The 26,348-nt window shown below is 41.9% G+C and overlaps 1 protein-coding gene across 1 annotated transcript in view; it reads left to right on the top strand.

The window, feature by feature from the left end:
• CPQ (carboxypeptidase Q) overlaps positions 1 to 26,348 on the top strand; it is a 228,991-nt gene that overhangs the window by 72,218 nt on the left and 130,425 nt on the right. Inside the window, exon 4 of the mRNA XM_045008096.1 lies at positions 8,352 to 8,559. Coding sequence (XP_044864031.1) covers positions 8,352 to 8,559 — 208 coding nt within the window. The remainder of the gene's footprint in view (positions 1 to 8,351; positions 8,560 to 26,348) is intronic.

Below are 26,348 nucleotides of genomic sequence, written 5' to 3'. Positions count from 1 at the left end.
ACTGTAGCTGAAAATTGTTATTTGAAAATGTGCTTTTTGTGTCTGCACATACTTTTAAAATTTATTATTTTTTGTGACATTACAGTATGTTAAAGGACAAAACAGAAATAATTATGCAAGGTCTGGGCTAATGAGTCAAAATGAGTATATCCTACCCAGAGAGGATGGTATAGTACATTAAACACAGACTCCTTTGGCCATCAGTCTGGATTCTGCCATCTTTCTATTATTCCAAAGTACTGAGCCCCATGCAGTGGTGAATGTAGGGCGGTACAGTCTGGCACGCCGTACCAGTAAGATATTTATAGCCCATACTCCATACCGGAAAGATACAGGAAGAGATACAGAAGGAGCTGTACCGCAGCCCTTCAATGCAGCTGTGTCTCCTGAGTCCTGTCTGGGGTCTGTACAGCAGCCCTGCAGGAGGACAGGGCTGGGGGCGGGACTGCTCCTTTTACCACTGTGGTTCCAGAGAACCTGGCGGTTCAGAAGTCTCTGGTGCAGCGGGAGGGAAGACAGAGCCCCTCCCCCCTCAGGTAATGTGGGATGGATCATGGGGGGGCAGGGAGAGAGCGTGGAACCCTAGGCTGGGGGCAGGGCCTGGAGGAGTCATGTCGGGAGATCACGTGCCCCCCACTTTAGCTGGTGCAGTGTACTGGTAAGAAATGAATTCTACTTGCACCATCGGTCCCCTGTAATGTAACTGTGTATATCTTTTCAGATGAGAACTTAAATTGAAATCACATTAGCTCTACATGGACCTATGAGACCTTGTGGCATTTCTTGTAAGATCAGGGATTTACCTAAGCACTTTTGCCAAAATACATTCTTGCTTCCTTGTTGCTGCCCCAAACTCAGATGGCTGAAATTTAGTGGTGGGTGAAGTGTCTCCCTTTTCATATAGGGCACAATGCAGCTGTTATTACTTAGGCAAAATGCTATTAACTTAGTTTAATCTTTTCAACTTAATACAGAGTTTTGACTGAATAGGGCTGCGGAACTGGAATGGTAGGGTCTGATTCAGCAAAGTATTGAAACATGCTCTGCTGAATCAGGACCATAATTTTTGAATAGTATTTTGACCCTTTAGGAGGAAGCTACTAAAGTAATTGAAAAGGACACCATCAATTTACAAATCCCAGTTTTGTTTGAAAATTTTGTACTCACTATAGTTACAAGTAACAGTGAAGATTACTGTAGCTCAAAAAATCTTGAGGACCAATAATTGTGCATTTTACAGCAATGTGTGTTTAGTCACTAAAGACAGTCAGTCTCCCCTCATATTTGTGCAGGTCTCTTATCCCCATTGTGGCATAAAACACTTAAAAAATATAGGAAAATGTGATTAGAAAGGTAAAGAAATTTGGTTGGGGAAGGGGGCCTCAGTACCTCTAATACTAAACTACTTGAGTTCTTTCTAAAATTGATGGTGTTCCTTACATGTTTGTTCTAAAGGCACAGTGTTATCAGTGTAGCGTGTTTCATTAATGTTGTCTAGATTGCAAGAGGCTTTTTTATAGACTCATATGAGAAACATTGGAAAGATCTGCCCAAGTAATCAAGTTCATTCCCTAGCCATTGGAATTTTTCCCTCAATAGTATTTTCTAGTGTTTTTATCCAATCTGGAAGAATTTGAGAAAGTAGCATTTCTCTTGTGAATTCTTGCTAAATGTGTGAAAGTATGAGATTAGTTTCATGTAAACATACTCAGCTCTTACAAATTGTATGCTTAATTGCTAAACACAGTATTAACATTTCCAAGAGCGAGGCATTTTTAACATGCCAAAAAAAATAAATAATACACTACGCAGAAAATGGTCAGTATGTATGTCCGTGATCTGGTTTGAAAGCAGCAATAAAATCTGTCCTTCCAACCTTACCACACTAGTTAGGAAGTTCATAGAAACAAGAGTTGGTTTCAAAGTTTTCAGCCTCTTCAGAATCTTGCCTAATAGGCATGGCAGGGTCTCACTGCAATGTTAATATTTGTCATTCCAGTCAGCATTGTATAATTGTGTGACAAATAGTCATAAACAGGGACCACTAAGCACATTGCTTCAAATGGCTTCTTTGAAATTTGGGAATTCCCAAATACATCTGAAATATAAAGTGCTAAAAGCTCTAGTTACTGATGACAGTTTTGGTCCATAATGACTCTATTGCCTGGTTCTGCTTTGGATATTAAAAAATCAGCAATGGCATGAGACAAAATAAGATGTCTCATCCTGGTTTTTGAAAACTTTGAGCAAATTTAAGACTGATGTAAACAGGCACTTCAGTGGAGCTATTCCTTGTTACATGAGTCCAGAATTTGGTTTTGTGTGTTTGCATTATTTGGTCAGCAGATATCTAAGTGAAAGGCTTTTATTGCTTACATTGTATACAAAATTTAGGGTGTATTGTGTGAGAATTTGTAATTGTTTAGTCTAATTTGACATCTTTTGTTGAACTACTTTTGCTTTATAAATGAGTTGAGTTCATGCTGCCATTTGCAATAATGTTGTTAAGATGATGCTTATGAAAAGTGAAGCAGACAAGCATTCTGCCAAGACCAGAGCCAGGTTTTGCTGCTGATGTGGTGGTCTAACTTGAAGTCCATATAATAAAATGATATCTTTCCCAGACCATTTTATATTATACATGCAAAAATGCTACATTAAAAGAACATTATTAAGATTACATAGTTAATCGCTCAAAAAATAAGGAATAGCAGAATTAAGATTGCCAGGGCAACCTTAATTCAGTCCCCTTGTGCATATTCATTATGATACAGTCTTTTGTTACAGATCATACTATATTTTTCCTGTACAGGTCCCCTTCCTCATTCAGTGCACAGGATGGATAGTGCTCTGGGAATGAATCTGAGTGGTGTACTGAAGGAGACTGTTGTCCGTAGGACCCCTATTTCATTTGTTGCAGAATTTGGATGGTGTGTAGTGAATGAGGCAGGGGGCTTCAGGAACAGAAAGGATGAGCTCATGGTGAAAGCAGCAGAATGCTGCTCTGGATAACTGGATTCTGTCTCTGCCTCTGCTACAGAGTTCCTTTGTGATGCTGGGCAAGTCACTTAAACAATGATTTTTACAGGCAGTCACTAATGGTATGTTCCTCATTTTCTGAGTGCCTAACCCGAGACCCTAGGTTCTGATTTGCAGAAGTGCTGAGCACTCACAGCTGCAACTGAAATCAATGGGAGCTGTGCTTTGAACATATACACTGATATATAATTAAGGCTATGATTTAGTCATGGGTATTTTTAGTAAAAGTCATGGATCGGTCATGGGCAAGAAGCAAAAATTCACATCCCATGACCTGTCCATGACTTTTACTAAAAATACCCTGGCTACATGTTGGGGAGGCAGTTGCTGCTGGGGGAGCACCCTGGAGAGTCACTGCTGGAGGCGGCGGGGCCAGAGCCAGCAGCAACAGCAGCCAGCCACTGCTCAGGTGATCCCCGGGGCAAACTGTTGGAACTGCCCAAGCAGCAGCCGGTGCAGCTGGCTGCAGGGCTGCCTGAGTGACTGACTGCACAGCCACTCCAGCAACAGCCCATGTGACTGTCCCCAGGGCCACCTGAGTGGCTGGCCCTGGAGCCAGCTGCTTGGGCAGCCCTGTGGTCAGCCACACTGGCCACTGCAGAAGTCACGGAGCCCTATATATAATGCCAAATACTCTGAAAATCAGATTCCAGGTATCTCACATTCAGCACCCAAAATTAGTGGATACTTTTGACATGAATCTTTCTCTGCCTCAATTTCCTGTTTGTTAAATGGGGATAATACCACTCCCTCACTTAGAGGGCATTGTGAAAATATATGAATTAATGTTTGTGAAGCATTCAGATACTATAGCAATGTTTGAATAGCTTCTGGTAAATAAGGCATGAGGCTACACATTGAACAATGATGAGAAAATTAAATACTGAATAGCTGCTCATTAAGTGAGCACTGTCCATCCTGTGAACTAACTGAAGCAGGTGTCCTGTGGAAACATAGTATGTGACCATGTAATTAAAGACTGTCATAATGGATATGCACCAGGGGACTGAACTAAGGATGCCTCTGTAACTTTAATTCTGGCATTTTAAAAATTTTGAGTGCCTGACTCTGCACCCTTAATGTTCTTTTAACTTTTTTTGTGCATAATTTCCTAGGGTTTTAAAAAAGCAAACTGAAAACACAAATCCCAGAATGTGGTGTCATATTGACACCCACTTGGACCATCAGCAGACTTGGAACCTTTACATCCACCACACCACCTCTGTCATGTGAGCTAATACAATCTACTATTGCTATCAATTATTGCATAGCTCACCTCCCCCCAAGAGGATGACACGTTGCCAGTGGGTTTCAGAGATATTTGCTGACAGCAGAGGAATGGTGAGGCTCAGGAATCTTTGGTTCCATTCCTACCCTGTCCTTGTCATGTGTCTTCCCTACATCTGTCTCTTTGTTCTATTCCCACTCTCCTTCCCAACCATGCCCAGTCTCTACTGCTCAGACTTCTCATCCCAGCCCCAGTCTTCTCGTCCAGTAATCCCAGTTCTTCTCCTGCACTCTGGTTCTTTTTCACATCTGTCTATCCTTCTCCTGGTTCCCAGTTCCAATCTTTTTGCCCAGCCAGACCAAGTCTCCCCCACCTTCTCATCTCATTTCAGTCTCTTCCCTCTCCCACTTGTGTCCTTCCCCATCTTCTTGCCTAGCCAGTCCCAGTTTCCCTTTCTCCCCATACCTGCCAAGCTCCTTGTTGTAATCTGTTCCTCCCTCCAGTTCTTCCTCCAAGCTGCCTTGGTATCACCAGGGATTGCACTGAGAGCACAGGAGAGAGAGTCTTTCTGCTGGCAAATTGGGTATCTGGAAGTGGCCCCAGCAGCCCAGAGCTGCAGTTAAAGGGAAAGTCCTGCCTCAGCCCCAAGCAGGAGCATGTCCACTGCAGATGGAATTTTGGGGGGAATTAGCTGTAAAGTTGTAATAGGACTCTGTTGAACATGCAATTTTAAAAAAGTTTATAATTTTGGCCAGATTTGGGTGCATTTTCAAGGGGATGGGGATCTGTAACACATTGGTCATCTGGCTGCCAAGGTTCATAATCCTACTCCAACTTGTGGGGGTACTAGAGCTTTAAAAAAAAAAAGTCACCAGAATGTAACAGGGATAAAATTATGTACTTTTCACTAGACTTGTTGAAAATGGCAAACCACTTTGGCTGAAATTTTCCACAAAAACCAAAACAAACCAAAACAACCCACCGCATCCTAAGACAGACACTTGGCATGGAAAATTTCAACCCAAGTAGCGAGTATGGCCAAGTTTATAAGCAACTGAAAACAAAGTCTTACAATGGAAACTATGTCCCCTCAATGCTCTCTTTGATAAAAGAATGAATAGAAACTAAGAGCTGAAACTTGCGAAGTTTCTTCTCTCCTGCTCAGGAGAGACATGGACGCTACATCTAGTGGATATGCTATTTACTTCCCTAGAGTCTATTAAAACACTCATTTTCTCAGGACTCCAGATTGTGATTGGATTCTGAAGTTTTCTGAGGCAGATACATGATATTTATTCATGGTTGCGGTGTGTTAATTTTCCCTGAAGTCACTCATATGACTGCTCTTCAAAGACAACACATTATTGTTTTCCAGTCTGATGCTGACATAAATAAATAAAGTAGTGAATTTAAATGTCAGTGTCTGTCACTTTTCTGTAAGATTGGAAAACTAAACACTTATTTTTGTGGTCCTGAATACTTTCCACTTTTCTTCCTGGTGTAGTAGTCATCAAGTAGCGAATCCTTCAAAATTTAAGAACCCACTGTAACGCACTCTCACGCAAAACTTTAGCAGTGACTTGTGCTTCCTGTGGGTACTCAGGATTATCGGGCACCTCGCTATTACCTGCCCTTAGTGTGAGGAAACCTTGATTGTGCCTGCCGGAGGTCAGCTCCCATGCTCCATGAGCAATACAAGCACTCTCCTCTAGGCCCTCACTGGTGGCATGTAGAATGCTCCGTGCTGCCAGAGTCTTTCATTGTGGCAGGGGAAGGCTCCAGCGGTGGTGAGGTGCGGAGCCTTTCCCCACATCTGGAGCCTTTCACTGTGGTATGGAAAGGCTCCAGCAGCGGGACACTACATTGCTGACTGTAGATGTGGGAGGTGCTCCTTGGGCACATAGAGAGCTGTGTTCTGTTGTGTCTGTACTCGCCTAAGCAGATCCTCACTATCTACACTGCTATTTATACCCATGTTAGCTGGGTGTGCAGGTTAGCAATGGGCACATTCAAAGCCTCGAGACCTCAGAGCATCCCCCTGGAGTGTTCAGCTCCTGTGCACTGGACCCTTACAGTATTCACAGATTCACTACTTACAAAGAAACCGTGCACCCCAGCTTAATGGTTCCACCTCAGATACCCAGGCCACTTAACACCCAGCAATTAGATCTGTGAAATAAGTTTATGTAAGAAAGCACAGAGATCCAAGTAATAGCAAGTAAAAGTATTAGAAACAAATGGTTACAGATAAAAGAAAATCATAACTCATTCTAGAGCTTAGACTTAACTAGCTAGATACTCTCCTATCTCATAGAGTAACACTTACCTAAATGCTTGCAGCGCTTTACAGCCAGGTTGGCTGAGATCCTCCTTTCATGAGACACGTTGTCAGCTTGCGTCCTAAGTGAAGGACCCAGAATGTTCCTTTGCTCCCTCCACAAGATGTACAAGTTCCATCCTTTGTCTTTATTCACAAACAGGACACCTCCTGTTGTTGGTTTCATCTTGTAGATTTCTCAACCTCTTCTTCTCTGGCTCAGTATGCAAGTAGGCCTGCATCATGAGACATACCATACACAAATGACCAGATCAGGAGTTAGGTGTCTGCTACCTCCTGTCTGAAAGGAACATTTCTAAGGTAGATCACCTCCTGGTGGCCTGCCATAACTCCAAGACCTTAAGAACACACAAATTTTAGTATAGATACATAACTCCATAGGTATTATCCGTACATCCATTTCTCAGTGATTATGACAACTAGTGAGCTACTGGCTCTCGGTAGTGACCTCACATGACCCCCTCCAGTGAACTATTATGCATATATCTGACCCAGGGGATCCCTGTAAAACCCTCTGTGCCCTCTGCCAGTTAGGGTGACCAGACAGTGAAAAATTGGGACGGGGTGGGAATAATAGGAGCCTATATAAGAAAAAGACCCCAAAATTGGGACTGTCCCTATAAAATCGAGATATCTGGTCACGCTACTGCCAGTCAGTTGGCATCAAAGATCTGTGGGTCACAGTGACCTTGGCAGTGTTAAGAGTAGCCTTGGCAGAATACTATTTTTTTATTTCTTTGCAATTTGGTGATTAATACCAATTTTTATTTTTAAAATACATTTAACTTTTTATTTTTACAGTTGTGGGAAATTAAGAAGGGGTAGGGTTGGGGTTAGGGCAGCACTGATAGTGTGGTGGCCAAGGGTTCCCAGCACTGACTGTGGGGGCGGCAACGGGCTCCCTGCATGGGTGAGGCCCCAGACACTGAGACACAAGGTGTGGGAGTCTGTGGTCCTGACCTGGCAGAGCAGAGACCCCCAGCCAGGCTGCAAGGAGAAGAACAAGCCCTCGGCTGTGGGGCAGGCCACCCGGCTGCTGAACAGTTCCTGCCTGGGTAGGAATCCCTTCAGCAGTGGAATGGCCTCCCCCACAGTCTATGGCTCCTCCTCCACGTAGTCCTGGCTGGGGGTCTCCACTCTGTCCCGCCAGGACCACAGCCTTCCTTGTGCTTGTAGGGATCAGGAGTTGCTGTCCCTGTGGTTGTTCAGGGAGCCCTCTGCAGCACTACTGTCACAGCCCCATTCACTCACTCCTGCAGAGGGCTCCCTGCCCTGCTACAGGGCTAGCGACACCTGATCCCTGCAGGCACAAGGTGCGGGGAGAAAGCTGCACTCACCTGACCTTTACAGATGGATTTTTTCCATCAATTTCAGTTTGTCAGCTGAAGTTGATGTTAGCCAACATTTATCATTTAAATTGAATTCTGCCACACTAGTTAAGACAGAATAACTTCCCAAGTGAACGAATGTGAGATGTGCTGATCTGTTGATACAGTGGTTATAAAAGTATATGAGGTTACTGTTAAAGTTTTGTGTTAGAGTACAAGTTTGATGAAGTTGGAGTATGTAGAGCTTTTGGATATCTGTTGGAGGGGAAAGTGAAAGTCTTAAGGAGGGTTGGAATGCGTCAATATAGTTTTATTTACTAATAATTAATTAAACAAAACGTGCTGTGTTAATAACCCTAGAGTAGTTAAAATAACCTGCAAAATTAGATCATTAACGCAGTCTTCTTTATTGTTGTAGCCCTCACACTGGGTGGCAGCAGTACCAATCTGATGTGCCGAAGATTCCTACAGCTTGTATTTCAGTGGAAGATGCCGAAATGATGGCACGGATGTCTTCCCGAGGCACCAAGATCGTTGTGACCCTGAAGATGGGAGCCAAGACCTATCCCGATACTGGTTCCTTTAACACCGTGGCAGAGATAGTCGGGAGCAAGTACCCAGAACAGGTTAGTGTGAATCTGGAAAAAGAGTGACTTGTATTTGAAAACTAGTAACTTTCATTTGCCAGCCCACTGCACTCTGTACATGTTGGCTTTGATATTTGCTTTCAAAACAGCAGGTCAAATTCAGCCTTGGTTTAAGGGAGAGTGTGGTACACCTGCATAAGGATTACTAGTTTCTAAGGTGAGAGAGCTCAGGTAAAATATGGAACTTGAACAGCTCCTTTTTATTTTCAGCTGTGTCACAAGTTCATCTTTATGAAAGTGGTGCATTCCTTATGTGGATATTCGCCTTTAACAAAAACAAAACAAAACTATGTTAACAGAGGTTAAATCCTAATGCTAGTGAAATAAGTTTCAGTATTTTAAATGATGTTAGCTGTATGTGTCAAAATAAAAACAAGAAGTACATTTGGCCATGTAGTGCCCTTGAACTTCCTTGTTCATTTACTGATCTGGTAATCTGCACTAGGTCTTCTAGTCAGCGTGAATAAATGAAGTGCTCCTGTAAGTACAAAATACTTTGAAGAGAGGCTGTAAACCCATGCGAAGATAAATATCAGCTGTTGAATTAACTTCGTTTTTAATATAAAAAACAATTAGCCCTTTAATGAGCTAATTGGTTCTGATCACCACTGTATTTCAGTGGAGTTACTCCAGTGTAGAACTAGAGTAATGTTCTGGTGAACCTAGCTAACTAGCTGCAAGTTCAGTTTAAATGTTAGCTGTTTTGAAATTGAAAGCTACTATCTTAAGGTTTTTTCCACTTTCTCCATTTTTTTTTATTTCCAGTTTTATAGCTTAAAATCATCCAAACCAAATTTGTGGTGGTAGAAAACTTGTGCCTGAGATGTGGCCTTTTAATGCCAAGTTACATCATGGAATACATTTTTTTGGTTGTACATTTATAATGGAAATGCTGATGTAACCTTAACTATGGTAGCACTAGAAATCCCTGCTAAAATCAAGCTACTAAGCCAGAATCCTTTTTTAAACTTCAGTTTTCTAATTTTAATGAAATATAGGAGTACTATATCTTTATCATAGTCTTTTAAAAATCATACTTGTTTCATATTTTTATTTGCTTTAATAGCATTTTGTCCTTTAATAGTGTTATGTCTTTAGTTACGGCTTTGAATTATGACAGCTAGGAACTCTAGAGAGAAGTTGGTGTAATCCTTTTCCCTGCCAAATGATCAAGCTTCTGAAAACTCTGCAATGGCCATTGTGGTTGAGTGGTTAATATGCCATCAGTTATGAATTTAGCTACATGAAATGCAACCTTACTGAACAAAGTCTTAAGTCTTAAATTGTTAACTGTACCCTAATTTATGTCACATGAATTTTTAGCAACACTTCTGAGTAGCTATTGTATTTACCCTTCCTGAATCATACTCGATGTATATCAAAATTATAGTATTTCACTGCAAGCATTATAATATCCAAAAATTGAAACCTAACAGATTTAAAGCAGAAGGCCCATGTATATTCTCTGTGGCTATCTTCACCTGTCTCTTTCAGTAGCCCAACAAGAGAAATGTTCTTGAACTGAGCAGCAAAGATTTTTGAAACCCTAGGTGGAGATTTAGCCACAAGTTCCCTGCTGATGTTAATGGGAGTGGTGGCATATACACCTTTAAAATGTAACCCAAGAAACAGAAAATAAAATAAGTGAACATTGAGGGTTTTCAGTACTTCTTTTTCACAGGAGGTTAATGCATGTTTTGCCACACAAATGATACACTGTTATTCTGGTAAAAATTGGAACCATCTACCTATTCATGCAATCAAATGCAATATAGAATTAAACTCTTACAGTGCACTTTATGCTAAAGAATCTTGGAATGCATTAAAAACTCGATGGAATAGAAAGGTGCTGTTTTTATGAGCCAAAGTCTCCAATTAAAGTTTTGCATTAAAACAATAGCAAATTTGGCCTTCTGAACCTGAGTGAGAAATCAACAGTGGGAGACATAAGTATTATAAAAGCTTCTAAAGCCATATGTTTTGAACAGTAAGCAGGGACCTTCAAAACACCACCATTAGCAAATATGCAACTAGTTGGGCACCTATGGTAGAAAATTTAAGGTATGTATTTGTCTGTGAAGATCACTGCATGATGTAGAGCCAGTCTGATGTTGTGCATTGTAATATGTATCAATGTTTGTACATTAGAGATTTTGGTAACCATAGCTGTGGTATGGACTTCACTAGACTTTAATACAATGCAATGGGAAAAAATATTAACGTAAAGTTAAGGTTGTTTGGCAGTATGATGCCCCTTTGCAGAACACTGAGTTGAGCAAAACTGAAATTTCTGAACTCCAGGAGATGTGATGTTAAAGTTGCCCAAGCAATCTTAACTCAGCAAAGCCCCAATATGCCCATTAACACGTGTACCTTTACTCTGCCAACCCCACAATTGCTGAAATGTACAAGCTTTTTGCCTCCTTTTACAACCCATTCACTCTCATCTACAGGAGTCCATCTATTAAAAGGACAACAAGGAAAATTTAATTAGGGTTGGGCTGCAGGGTGGTTGGGTTGCAGTGGCAGACCTGGAGGTACAGGAAGCGTTGGCTGCTGCAGGGTGGTTGGGGTGCACTGGCAGACCTGGAGGTACAGGAAGGGTTGGCTGCTGCAGGGTGGTTGGGGTGCACTGGCAGACCCGGAGGTGCAGGAAGGGTTGGCTGCTGCAGGGTGGTTGGGTTGCAGTGGCAGACCTGGAGGTACAGGAAGCGTTGGCTGCTGCAGGGTGGTTGGGGTGCACTGGCAGACCTGGAGGTACAGGAAGGGTTGGCTGCTGCAGGGTGGTTGGGGTGCACTGGCAGACCCGGAGGTGCAGGAAGGGTTGGCTTCAGGGTGGTTGGCGTGCAGAAAGGTTGGGATGCAGTGAGGTTGGTGTGCACTGGCAGAGCTGTGTGCTGCAGGAGGGTTGGGGTGCACTGGCAGAGCTGAGGGGTACTATACCTCCTTCACTTGAACTTCAACGTTCTCCCCTCTCAAGAAGCATTCACATGTCTAATTTTTCTCCCAAACACTTTGATTACATTCCCCCCAAAATGAAATTGCCACCCATTACTCACAAATTGCAGCAGCCTCCAGCCACTCAGTTCAAAACTCCTTTTATCTTACATGGGGATAATGATTAATTTATCCTTAGATACATTAATTGAAGTGTGAGTTCACAGCGATCAAGATGTTTGTGATTCATCCAGTCATTAGTACCTCTCAGTTTAACAGTACAAGTCAACAGAAGAAAACAGTTTTGTTGGTTTTTTTTTTTGGAGGGGCACAATAACTTAGGAATACCTTGGTCAAATGACTTCAAATTTGGATCACTAGCCCTACCCTGAAACCTCTGTGAGGCACACCAATTTTCAAGGCAATCTGAGTAGCCATTTGGATTTTAGAGCACTTATAAAATTTGAGTTTAAAGTGTAAAAAATAGCAGGAATGGAAACCCTTTGGCCTTTTTTCCATATTGGCTCATACACACTGTAATATATGCACATTTCTTAAACACCATTCTCAGTTTGGGTCCCCCAGATATTTAGCGGGTGCCATGCACTACCTTGGGTAAAACTTAATAGATTGAGAGTCTTTTGAGCTGCATCACTACTATAGTTTGATCTCTAGCTCTGACCAAACTAGAAACATTTTTTTAAATTGCTGGAGGAGGGGGCGGCTTTTATCTCCAGAACCCCTGGCTCAAATGACTCCACATTTGGAACACTAACCCTACACTGAACTCTCCTGAGACACACCAAATGTCAAAGAAATACAATGAAGTCTGTTGATTTTAGAGGACTTAGACAAATCCACTTTTAAGGAGATGACATGACTCCACCTTACCTGTAATAGTGCTCCTGATCCATTATATAATGAAGTTACAGGTAATAATAGCTTATTAAATCTTCCCAAAAGATGTATAGCATTTTTTTTAAAGGGCCACCACAAACTTAAATCATATTGGTTTGAAAACTTTATCGACTATCATTACAAGAAGCTGTGCGAATGGATAAGACAGAGTCTGTTTGGGCCAAAATCACTTTGGGGAAGAAAACTACTAGAGGTTCCCCTGACATAGTATTTGGGGTGTACGACAGACCACCAGAATCTGGTTTGGATATGAATAGAGACCTGTCCTACACATACAGTTAAGGGTAGCATAAAATTCCTCCTTACCCTGTAAAGGGTTAATCCCTCCTTTACCTGTAAAGAGTTAAGGAACTCAGATAACCTGGTTGGCACCTGACCAAAAGGACCAATAAGGGGAGAAGATACTTTCAAATCTGTGTGGGGAGGTTTTTGTTTTCGGGTTCCTTTGTTCTCTCCAGGTCAGCAAGGAGCAAGGGTAGGGAAAATACATCTCCCTAAGCTATATCTGAACTAAGCATCTAATATTACAGAAATAGTAAGTAATACTAAGGAAATATGTTAGATTATCTTTTGTTTTAGCTTGTGGATTTTCCCTGTGCTAAGAGGGAGGTTTATCCCTGTTTTTGTAACTTTAAAGTTTTGCCTAGAGGGGAAATCCTCTGTGTTTGGAATCTTTTTTGTTACCCTGTAAAGTTATCTTCCATCCTGATTTTACAGAGGTGATTCTTTTATGTTTTTTTTTTTAATAAACTTCTTTTAAGAACCTGATTGTTTTTCAGTGTCCTAAAGACCCAGGGGGGTTGATCTGTGCTCACTTTGTAACCAATTGGTTAGGATATTATTCTCAAGCCTCCCCACGAAAGGGAGTGTAGGGGCTTGGGGGGATATTTTGGGGGAGGTGGTGATCCAAGGGGCCCTCCCTGAATGTTTGTTTAAATCACTTGGTGGTGGCAGCGATACCAAGGGCAAGGAAGGAATTTGTGCCTTGGGAAGTTTTAACCTAAGCTGGTAGAAATAAGTTTAGGGGGTCGTTCATGCGGGTGCCCACATCTGTACCCTAGAGTTTAGAGTGGAGAGGGAACCCTGACAAGACCCCTTTCATGTTTTTAATGAAATAAATACTACCGGGAATTGTGTGATTATGGGAGACTAATATGTCAGATACAGCTTGGAGGACAAGTGCTACTAATAACAGTAGGCCCCAGATTTTCCTGGGTGTGATAGCTGGCAGATTTCTTCACTGAATAGTCACTGAACCAACAAGAGGTGAAGCCATTTTAGATTTGGTATTAGTGAGTAGTGAGGACCTCATAGAAGAGCTGGTTGTAAAGGACAGCCTTTGTTTGAGTGATCATGAGTTAATTCAGTTTAAACTAAATGGAAGGATAAACAAAAATAGATCTACAGCAAGGGTCCTTGATTTCAAAAGAGCTAACATTACAAAATTAAGGGAATTAGTTAGGGAAGTGGACTGGATTGAAAAACTCAAGGATCTGAATGTGGAGGAGGCTTGAAATTATTTTAAGTCAAAGTTGCAGAAGCTATCTGAAGCCTGCATCCCAAGCAAGGCGGGGGAAAAAACTGGTAGGGAAGGTTTGTGGACCAAACTGGATGAGCAAGCATCTGAAACAGATGATTAAGAGAAAGCAGAAAGCCTACAAGGAATGGAAGATGGGGGCTGGGGAGGGGGAGAGAATCAGCAAGAAAAGTTACCTCTTTGAGGTCAGAAAGTGTACGGATAAAGTGAGAACTGCCAAAAGCCAAGCAGAGTTGGACCTTGCAAAGGGAATGAAAACCAATAGTAAGAGTTTCTATAGCCATATAAATTAAAAGAAAACAAGGAAAGATGAAGTGGGACCGCTAAACACTGAGAATGGGGTGGAGATTAAGGATTATCTAGGCATGGCCCAACACCTAAACAAATGGTTTGCCTCAGTTTTTTAATGAGGCTAGTGAAGATTTTAGGGGTAACGGCAGGGTGGCTAATGGAAACAAGGATGTGCAGGTAGAAATGACCACATCTGAGATGGAAGTCAAACTCAAACAGCTTAATGGGACTAAATCGGGGGGCCCGGATTATCTCCATCTAAGAATATTAAAGGAACTGGCACATGAAATTGCAAGCCCAGTAACAAAGATTTGTAATGAATCTGTAAACTTGGGGGTCATACACTATGACTGGAGAATTGCTAATATAATTCCTGTTTTTAAGAAAGGGGTGGGGAAGTTATCCAGGAAACTACAGGCCTGTTATTAATTCCCTAACCATGAAGTTGCAAAATAGTCAATCTACTGAAAAGTTTTCAAAGCAGAAAACTCATAACTTTACCACACACCCATCCTTTGATAACTTGTGCAGACTATACTTGATTTTCCAGTTAATAAGTGGGAAGAAAATGCTTGTCTAAGTACAGTGCAGAGAATATACATTTTTAATGGCTCCTAATTCTGTGATCTAGTATAACTACTGTACAACATAACAGAAGGGTATCATTAGCTCATTTAGGACCATGCATAACCGTTGCAGGACTGCTTCACCCTGCTTTTTGCACCTCTGTTTTTACAGAATAAGTGTGGCTCTACTTTGAGTATTAAAAGCACAAAACGTATTAATAAATACTGTATTCCACTTAGCCAAATTGTAGATTAGATAGAACTTTCTAAGTGACAAATCCTAGGAATGGCCTGAATTATAGTGATGCTAAGATACTGGAACATGAAGTTCCTTCCCAATAAATGATTAATATAACAGAGCCTGTTCCACAAGGGAAATAGCAGTTTATGTACTTACTATTTCCTCTTCCTCTCCCTACTTAAAAAAAACAACAATCTTCTCCTGGAATTTGCAATACTGGGAAAAGCTCCAGGAAATAAAAGCACATGAAAAATGTCCATGTTTCGGATCTGACACACATACATAGCTGCATGCATATAAGGACAGGAACTATTTGTAGGCAGCAACTGGAAGTTCACTGACTGTATATAACACTCCTGTTCAGGGTGTTGTTTTATGGGCTGTCATCAATTCTAAATATGCTCACAAAATGTTTATCCATTAGCCCTTTGATGTGGCTTCCAGAAATCCATTTGGTCAGACCAAATCATGCATATGATAGAAATGTGAGTAAGGACATGTTACAAGCCTGTTGCCATGAAGTTGTGGATTCCATTGTTAAACTTTTGCACTATGGCTTTCTCACTCCTCTCATTCAGTTACCATATTGAAAATGTATGAAAGCACTGTTTCTAAGAACTGCCATTTGGGCCTCTTTCCTGTAGCAGTAAACTGAGACTTGGCCCCTACCTCCCTCTGACAAGACTTTGGCAGTTAATTTCAGTCATCACAAGGAGGTGTGGCTTTTTGAAAGTGCCAATTCATAAGAACATAAGAAAGGCCGTACCGGGTCAGACCAAAGGTCCATCTAGCCCAGTATCTGTCTACCGACAGTGGCCAATGCCAGGTGCCCCCGAGGGAGTGAACCTAACAGGCAATGATCAAGTGATCTCTCTCCTGCCATCCATCTCCATCCTCTGACGAACAGAGGCTAGGGACACCATTCTTACCCATCCTGGCTAATAGCCATTTATGGACTTAGCCACCATGAATTTATCCAGTCCCCTTTTAAACATTGTTATAGTCCTAGCCTTCACAACCTCCTCAGGTAAGGAGTTCCACAAGTTGACTATGCGCTGCGTGAAGAAGAACTTCCTTTTATTTGTTTTAAACCTGCTGCCTATTAATTTCATTTGGTGACCCCTAGTTCTTGTATTATGGGAATAAGTAAATAACTTTTCCTTATCCACTTTCTCAACATCACTCATGATTTTATATACCTCTATCATGTCCCCCCTTAGTCTTCTCTTTTCCAAACTGAAGAGTCCTAGCCTCTTTAATCTTTCCTCATATGGGACCCTCTCTAAACCCCTAATCATTTTAGTTGCTCTTTTCTGAACCTTTTCTAGTGCTAGAATATCTTTTTTGAGGTGAGGAGACCACATCTGTACACAGTATTCGAGATGTGGGCGTACCATGGATTTATATAAGGGCAATAATATATTCTCAGTCTTATTCTCTATCCCCTTTTTAATGATTCCTAACATCCTGTTTGCTTTTTTGACCGCCTCTGCACACTGCGTGGACATCTTCAGAGAACTATCCACGATAACTCCAAGATCTTTTTCCTGACTCGTTGTAGCTAAATTAGCCCCCATCATGTTGTATGTATAGTTGGGGTTATTTTTTCCAATGTGCATTACTTTACATTTATCCACATTAAATTTCATTTGCCATTTTGTTGCCCAATCACTTAGTTTTGTGAGATCTTTTTGAAGTTCTTCACAATCTGCTTTGGTCTTAACTATCTTGAGTAGTTTAGTATCATCTGCAAACTTTGCCACCTCACTGTTTACCCCTTTCTCCAGATCATTTATGAATAAATTGAATAGGATTGGTCCTAGGACTGACCCTTGGGGAACACCACTAGTTACCCCTCTCCATTCTGAGAATTTACCATTAATTCCTACCCTTTGTTCCCTGTCCTTTAACCAGTTCTCAATCCATGAAAGGACCTTTCCTTTTATCCCATGACAGCTTAATTTACGTAAGAGCCTTTGATGAGGGACCTTGTCAAAGGCTTTCTGGAAATCTAAGTACACTATGTCCACCGGATCCCCCTTGTCCACATGTTTGTTGACCCCTTCAAAGAACTCTAATAGATTAGTAAGACACGATTTCCCTTTACAGAAACCATGTTGACTATTGCTCAAGAGTTTGTTTTTCTATGTGTCTGACAATTTTATTCTTTACTATTGTTTCAACTAATTTGCCCGGTACCGACGTTAGACTTACCGGTCTGTAATTGCCGGGATCACCCCTAGAGCCCTTTTTAAATATTGGCGTTACATTAGCTAACTTCCAGTCATTGGATACCAAAGCCGATTTAAAGGACAGGTTACAAACCTTAGTTAATAGTTCCTCAACTTCACATTTGAGTTCTTTCAGAACTCTTGGGTGAATGCCATCTGGTCCCGGTGACTTGTTAATGTTGAGTTTATCAATTAATTCCAAAACCTCCTCTAGTGACACTTCAATCTGTGACAGTTCCTCAGATTTGTCACCTACAAAAGCCAGCTCAGGTTTGGGAATCTCCCTAACATCCTCAGCCGTGAAGACTGAAGCAAAGAATCCATTTAGTTTCTCCGCAATGACTTTATCATCTTTAAGCGCTCCTTTTGAATTTTGATCATCAAGGGGCCCCACTGGTTGGTTAGCAGGCTTCCTGCTTCTGATGTACTTAAAAAACATTTTGTTATTACCTTTGGAGTTTTTGGCTAGCCGTTCTTCAAACTCCTCTTTGGCTTTTCTTATTACACTCTTGCACTTAAGTTGGCAGTGTTTGTGCTCCTTTCTATTTGCCTCACTAGGATTTGACTTCCACTTTTTAAAGGAAGTCTTTTTATCTCTCACTGCTTCTTTTACATGGTTGTTAAGCCACGGTGGCTCTTTTTTAGTTCTTTTACTGTTTTTCTTAATTTGGGGTATACATTGAAGTTGGGCCTCTATTATGGTGTCTTTAAAAAGGGCCCACGCAACTTGCAGGGATTTCACTTTAGTCACTGTACCTTTTAACTTTTGTCTAACTAACCCCCTCATTTTTGTATAGTTCCCCCTTTTGAAATTAAAGGCCACAGTGTTGGGCAGTTGAGATGTTCTTCCCACCACAGGGATGTTGAATGCTATTGTATTATGGTCACTATTTCCAAGCGGTCCTGCTATAGTTACCTCTTGGACCAGCTCCTGCGCTCCACTCAGGATTAAATCTAGAGTCGCCTCTCCCCTTGTGGGTTCCCGTACCAGCTGCTCCATGAAGCAGTCATTTAAAGTATCATTACTTCATAGAAGGCCTAATAGCAAGAGGAAGTAGAGATAAAAATGTAACTAAATGAGCTAATATAATCAGTTTTTTTTTAAATTTTTACTTTAAGATTTATGTTCATGTTAATTCCCACCAAAATGAATGGTACCCCTATTTTTTCATTTCTGTGGGACTTGGGCATGTCACCAGGTTTAATATGAAGGCAGACAACTAAATATTGACAAATGATATAAGTTCTTGTATACAGATGCAAGAAGTCTAAATACTAAGGTGGGTAAACTTGAGTGCCTGGTATTAAATGAGGCTATTGATATAATAGGCATCACAGAAGCTTGATGGAACAATGATAATCAATGGGACACTGTAATATCAGGATACAAAATATATATGAATGACAGAGAGAGTAGGTTGTGCTGGTAGGAGAGTGGCATTATATGTGAAGAAAGCATAGAGTCAAATATACTAAAAATCTTAAATGAAGCAAATGGTACCATAGAATCTCTATGGATAGAAATTCCATGTTTGAATAATAAGAATATAGTAGTAGGAATATACTATCGACCACCTGATCTGGATGGTGATGGTGACTGTGAAATGCTCAGGTTGATTAGAGAGCCTACAAAAACAGAAAACCCAATAACAATGGGGGGATTTCAGCTATCCACATATTGACTGGAAACATGTCACCTCAGGATAGGATGCAGAGATAAAATATCTAGACACCCTTAATGACTGCTTCTTGGAGCAGCTAATCCAAGAAACCACAAGGGGAGATTTGATTTAGTCCTAAATGGCGCACAGGCTCTGGTCTAAGAAGTGAAAGTAGCTGAACCACGCAGTAATAGCGACCATAATGTAATTAAATTTAACATTCTTGGAGTGGGCAAAATATCAGAGAAACCAACCACAGTAGCATTTAAATATACAAAACTATACAAAAATAAGGAGGCTAGTTAAACGGACATTAAAAGGAACAGTCACAAGAATTAAATGCCTGCAAGCTGCATGAAAACTTTTGAAAAACACCATAATAGATGCTAAAACTATATGTATACCCCAAAGAGCCCCTCCCCCAACAGTAATAGGACCAAAAAATGCCACCAGGGATAAACAGCAAAGTAAAAGAGGTGGTTAGAGACTGTGATGGGGGACTCCACTCACCGCCAGGCTGGCGCCTCCTCCAGGCCGCTCTGGGGCTTAGCTCATGAGGTTGATGCCCCTTCCCATGGTTGCACGCTGTCACCAGGGCCGGCTTTAGTCCAATCCCCCCGATTCCCTGGAATAGGGCCCTGCGCCTTTTTAATTTTTAATTTTTTTTTACATACCCGGTGGCTGTCTGGGTCTTCGGTGGCACTTCGGCGGTGGGGCATCCTTCACTTGCTCCGGGTCTTCGGCGGCATTTCGGCAGCGGGGGGTCTGGAACGAGTGAAGAACGCCTTGCCGTCGAAGTGCCGCCAAAGACCCGGAGAGAGTGAAGGACACCCTGCTGCCGAAGTGCTGCCGAAGACCCGGACAGCCGCCGGGTATTCGAATCAGGCCCCACAGTTCCTAAAGCCGGCCCTGGCCGTCACTCCATCTCTCTCAGGTCAGCCCCAATCTCACTCCAGGAACCGCAGTATCCTCTTCATGACTTGGCCTTCCAGCCAGGTCACTAAGCGCCTTCTCTTCTTCCGGGGGGATTGGGAAGAGTCTCTTCTCTCAAACAGGCTCAGGCAGTCTTCCTATGCACTGCTCTGCTGGTGCCACTTCCCCAGTGGCTGGTTGGGGAAACCCAGGCCCGCCCTCTACTCTGGGTTCTGGCTCTGGGACTCCAGTCAGCTGTCAAGGTCTGTTCTAACCTGTACCTGCTGCATTTCCCTGAGCCTCTTCCTAACCTTCTAGCTTTCTCTCCCTTCTCTGGGTCTGCCAGCCTCACCACTCCCTCCTCCCAGGGAGCAACCTCAGGCTACATGTCCCTGCAGCCTCCAAACACTCCTCCGTCTTCCCAAGGGGTGACTGCAGTCTTTCCCAGCATCCTCCTCCTCTTGCCAGCTTCCTGGCTTAAACAGGCCCTGCCTGCTCCTGCACAGATGAACTTCTTCTAATTAAGGCTTCTCTCACAATCTTAATTCCCTCCAGTTTGCCACCTACTAGGCTAATTGGTCCCTCTGGCCTGCCTTAACCTTTTCAGGGCAAGTGTGGGGAAGACACGCCATCACAAAGACAAAGACATTTTTAAAAATTGAAAGTTGAATCATACTGAGGAAGATAGAAAGGAACATAAACTGACAAGTCAGTGTAAAAGTGTAACTAGGCAGGCAAAAAAAGAATTTGAAGGGCAACTAGCAAAAGACACACAAACTAACAGCACATTTTTATTTTTAATACATCAGAAGCCTGCCAAACAATCAGTGGGGCCACTGGATGATTGAGGTGCTAATGGAGCACTCAGGGAAGAAAGGCTCATTGCAGAGAAGTTAAATGAATTCTTCGCATCAGTCTTCACTGCAGAGGATGGAAGGGAGATTTCCACACCTGAGCTCTTCTTAGGTGACAAATCTGAGAAACTGTCTGAGGAAGTTTTGGAACAAATTGATAAATTAAACAGTAATAGGTAACTAGGACCAGATGATATTCACCGAAGAGTTCTGAAGGAACTCTAATATGAAATTGCAGAACTATTAACTGTGATATGTAACCTATCGCTTAAATCAGCCTCTGTGCCAGATGACTGAAGGGTAGCTAATGTAACACCGATTTTTAAAAAAGGCTCCAGGAGTAATCTTGGCAATTACAAGCCAAAAAAACCTAATTTCAGTACCAGGCAAGTTTGGTTGAAATTATAGTAAAGAACAGAATTATCAGACATATAGGTGAACACAATATGCTGGGGAAGAGTCAACTTGGCTTTTGTAAGGGAAATCATGCCTCATCAGTCTGTTACAATTCTTTGAGGGGGTCAACAGACATAGATAAGGGTGATCCAGTTGATATAGTATATTTAAGCTTTCAGTTTAGAAAGGAGGCAACTAAGGGAGGATATGATAGAGGTCTATAAAATCATGACTGGTGAAGAGAAAGTAAATCAGGAAGTGTTATTTACCCCTTCTCAGAACACAGGAACCAAGGGTCACCCAATAAATGAATAGGCAAGTAGGTTTAAAACAACCACAAGTAAGTACTTCTTCATAAAATGCACAGTCAATCTGTGGAACCTATTGCCAGGAGACATTGTGAAGGCCTCAACTATAAATGGGTTCAAAAAAGAATTAGATAAGTTCATGGAGTATTGGTCCATCAAAGGCTATCAGCCAGCATGGTCAGGGATGAAACCCCTCAGGGTGTCTCTAAACCTCTGACAGTGAGAATCTGGAACAAGAAGACAGGGGATGGATCACTCAATAAATTTCCCTGTTCTGTTGGTGGCTGCTGTCAGAAGATAAGATACAGGGCTAAATAGACCAGTGTTCTGACCTATTATGTCCATTCTTATGTTCTTGTGTTCTTAATATGATGGCTCTTATGGGGAAAAGATGGTTTGTGATGACAGTAATGCCTACTGTTCATTTCAAAGGAAGGTTGGGTTGTCACAATAAAAACACCAAACAGTTGATGCACCAAAGTTAATTTTGTAAACTTGGCTGCTTCAAAAATTTTTTTTTCCAAACTGCCAAAGGGGCCTAGTTAATTTAAGACTTAAAAAGTACGATAAATTTAATGGTCTAGAGCTTGGCAAAAACATCTAAAACCAAAACTGTCAATTTGAAATTCAAAAGCTAATTGAAACCATTTAAAATAATGTGTCTGGGTAAGTACTAGTGCAAAGTTTGCCCTGCAATTCTGAATGGCTTCTGAGTCCCTAAATAGTTTATATTGGAAACATCATATCTATATCATTGTAAGAAACAGTTCTGTACCCTAACTGACTTGTTTTGGTGCTAGTGTTGTAAAGGGACAATAATAATTAAAACATTTATATTGTTTGTTGTATTTTCCAAATAGTATTATAGATATTGGTGTAACAAAAAATGGGTTGTGGCCATTTTGTAATGATTAGATGGTACGAAGTGTCTGAACTCTGGCTGGAAATGGTCAGTGAAGAATTCCCCCTTGCTGAAGAGAATTCTCTCTGGCACAAACTACTCGGGAGTAAGCTGGGGTGTATGGAAGAATGGAATTTTGCTATATTGATCCTCTACTGCAGTGTTTCCCAAACTTGGGACGCCGCTTGTGCAGGGAAAGCCCCTGGCAGGCCGAGCCAGTTTGTTTACCTGCTGTGTCCGCAGGTTTGGCTGATCGCGGCTCCTACTGGCTCACTGCTCCAGGCCAATGGGAGCTGCTGGAAGCGGCGCGGACCAAGGGACGTAGTGGCCTCCGCTTCCTGCAGCTCCCATTGGCCTGGAGCAGCGAACCGTGGCCACAGGGATGCAGCAGGTAAATAAACTGGCCTGGCCCGGCCCGCCAGGGGCTTTCCCTACACAAGCGGCATCCCAAGTTTGGGAAACACTGTTCTACTGGCATAAAGTCCCTAAGGGATAGTGGCAAAAGAACAATTTCTAGTTACTTTCACACCAGGGCTATGCTGGGGCAGGATCAGGAGCTATAACTGATTTCCTGAAAGCCCCCATCCCCGGCACCAAGTAGAGCTTAAATGTTAGAGTGAATTGAGCTCAGTGTGGCAGTCGTTCTGCTGTACTCGATTTCACTCCGATACCTTGTTGTAAGTGTGAGAGGTTTGCCACAAGGCAAAGCGCTCTCTGGACTTTATCCTTAGTTTCAGACACAGCTGATAACATGTTGTCATAGGTTTTCTCCCCCACTTGGAGCTTTTGGGTTCCAAGATGGGGACCTGCATGAGCTCCTCTAAACTAATCCTAGTCTAGATCTGGTCCTGCTGCCACCAGTTACGTTTAAAGTGGATAACACACTGCCTGTTCCCCCAAAACTCTCCCTGGGGAACACAGATTCAATCTCCCTGAATCTCCACACAAAGGGAAGAAGCCCACTTCCCCCCTCCCTCTCTCTCCTAGCCTACTCCGGAGAGATACACACCGATTCAACTCCGTGAATCAAACCCAGGAGGAACTCACTCTTCCCCCCTCCCCTTCCCCTGAATTTCCACAAGAGAAGGAATTAACCAAGTCCAAAGAAAAGAAAAGAATTTATTAAAAGAACAAAAAGAAAGTACACTATCTCTGTAATACCAGGATGGAACAATACACAGAGTCTAACCTATAAACCTGGAGAGAATTCCCCCTCCCCCTTTCTCTCTCAGTAAAAGCAAAGTAACAGCAATAGAAATAAAGAGATTCCTTCAGCAAAACACACAATTGCAAATGTAGAAATAAACTTATAATACTAGTACGCCTTTCTAATACTCACTAGACTGAATAGATGAAAAGTACTGCAGAAACCTGGGAGGACTTGATTAAGATGTCTGGACTCCCTTAACTCCCAAGAGAGACTCAACTCAAAACAAAGAACACAGAAAAAAAAAAACTTCCCTCCACAGAGATTTGAAATTATCTTGTCCCTGATTGGTCCTCTGGTCAGGTGTTCCTCAGGTACTGCTTGTTAACCCTTTACAGGTAAAAGAGACCTTAACCCTTAACTAACTGTTTATGACACATGTACATTTCAGCTATCTGCCCATCCCAATCTCTTTTTTTTTTCTTTGAAGCACGTCAGAGTTTTGCCTACAACTCCTTGTTAGGGCTTTGCTCCTCCACTCTACTGCCCAGTGTTTAGAAAAGTGTATAGCTCCTACCTTTCCCAAATTACACCAGACTGCTACTAAAATTGTGGCATTAGAATTTGAAATGTAACCTTGAGGGAATTTATTCTCTTGGCCAGCAAATTTATCTGAATAATGCATAGACTTGTAGTCCTGCTGATTGATTGTAAGAGCATAAGCAGATGCACTGTAATATTTTTCTTCCCACCCATTCCTTTGTTGTTTCTACTCCCACACAACATTTGACAGAATTACATTGGGATTTTATTGCAGGAATACATCCAAACAGACGTAGGTTCTACAGAACAATTACAGAAGCTTTGTTTCTCTACTGTTGAAGATTTTTTTATTTTATAAAATTATCCTAAATCCCTCTTGCATTCTGATATTTAGGAGTAGGTGAGGTAGTCCAGCATTTGGCTGCTGTAACCCTTGCGTGAGGCGTCAAAGAAAAAAAGAGCAAAAAATTATGATGCATAAAACAGTAACTGTATATTTATATGGTACCTTTCATCCTGAATAAATAAGTGCCAAAAATATAAGTGCCAAATGTCAAAGATTTGCTTAAAATATCCACATGCTACAGAAAGAATCAAGTGGCTATAATAATAAGCTTATGTGGTAAGCACTGACTGTGTACTTTAACTGTGCAAGATGCCAGTTATCAAGGGAAACCCTGGTCCAGAGACTTTTTATCTAGGAGATTTTTTTTAATTCATTTTTTTCCACACATGGGAGTCATGGAAGAAGTGCCTCTCTGTATTCAAATCTCTTTTAAAGATGTTGGTGGGAGGGGTCTATAAAACATGGGTTGGGAGGTTGTCTGATGCGTAGGATAAGAACAGTTGAAAAGAACAAAACCAAACTAATACTGGTATTCCTCTTGTCAAAGTCACAGAAGCCTGTGGACTTGGCTAGCCGGAGCCCCATATTCTTTTGCATATATATATATGTATATGTAAAGCATTCATAGCTACGTTATGTGTTCATAATGCTGCCTCTGATATCTGTCACCATCTGTAAGCTTTCAACCATGATCACTGTAAAGGGCAAGAACCAGGAACATTGTCGAATGCTCAAGTGTAAATTGCCTAAAGAAAATCCCTCTGTCACAGTCAGGGCGGGGAGCAGGAGGGGAGGGAGCAAGTGGGGCAATTTGCCCCGGGCCTCACAGGGGCCTCCATGAGAGTTTTTGGTGGGTCTCCGGTGGCAGATCCTTCACCGAACACACCTGGATTGAGTGAAGGACCTGCTGCCGAAGACCCGGAGCATCTTCTGCTCCAGGTCTTCGGTGGCAGTGTGGTGGCGGGTCCTTCACTCACTCTGGGACCCACTGCCAAAGTGCTCTGAAGACCCGGAGTGGAAGGACCCCCGCCGCTGAAGACCCCAAGCCCCCTGAATCCTCTGGGCGGCCCTGGTCACAGTCCATCTAACCATGCATACATTATCACACGGGGTGGAGATGGAACAGTATTCTGTCATGCAACAAAGTGCTCTAGCCTGTACTGATTTAGAAAGTGTAGTTGAGTCAATGCTACAAAGATCTTTTCATTTTTTCCCCCATGGAGCTCTTAAAAATGTTAAATAGAAATAGCATTTTCCTTGTGTTAAACATCTGAACTCAGCAGGGAAAATATTTATGTTGCCTTAGTACTTTTGTATCATTTAGGATTCTGGGCTTTATTTTTAAATTGTATGTCTGGGCCTAATTACCATGGTGCTAAATTTTGGTTTCAGTGATGTCAACTGGACAAAGATTTACTCCTCTCTGCTTGTGCCAAATGGAAAGCAGTTTAATATGCTGCTTGCAAGAGAAGGTATTTAATGGAATAACGTTTCTGCATTCTAATGGAATTTGTTGATGTAAGATATAATGATAGGTTTAGAGACCTACTTTTGTGGTGTGCAGTTCAGTAGATTAGGGCATATGCTACAGTCTGAAATGCGGAAAGCAGCTATCATCTGACTTCTTGGCAACAAAATGATCTATGAAATCAGACAAATCTCATATGTCCTTGGAGAAGATGAATTGTGACATGATGTGCTGTTCTTCCTGTCATAGAACATAAAATACTCTTGCTTTTCCCTTTCTATCAAGTAATTGGGAATAGGAATTCAGATCAAGTTAATTGTGTGTGTGAGAGAGAAGGAAGCAAGAGACCTTGAACTATTGACAGTTATTTTTATTTTGTCTTGTCTGATGAGGGTTTTTTACTGTAGTTGGTTCATTGTGCTGGTACAGTTTTGCTTCCTCATATTTTTTATCTGTATTCACAGACATCCTAACTTTTTGGATCTCCATTCCATCCTTTTTCATATCTTCT

The sequence above is a fragment of the Mauremys mutica genome, chromosome 2, assembly GCF_020497125.1.
Source record: "Mauremys mutica isolate MM-2020 ecotype Southern chromosome 2, ASM2049712v1, whole genome shotgun sequence".
Lineage (NCBI taxonomy): Eukaryota > Metazoa > Chordata > Testudines > Geoemydidae > Mauremys > Mauremys mutica.
This window is presented reverse-complemented; position numbering and strand designations above follow the sequence as displayed.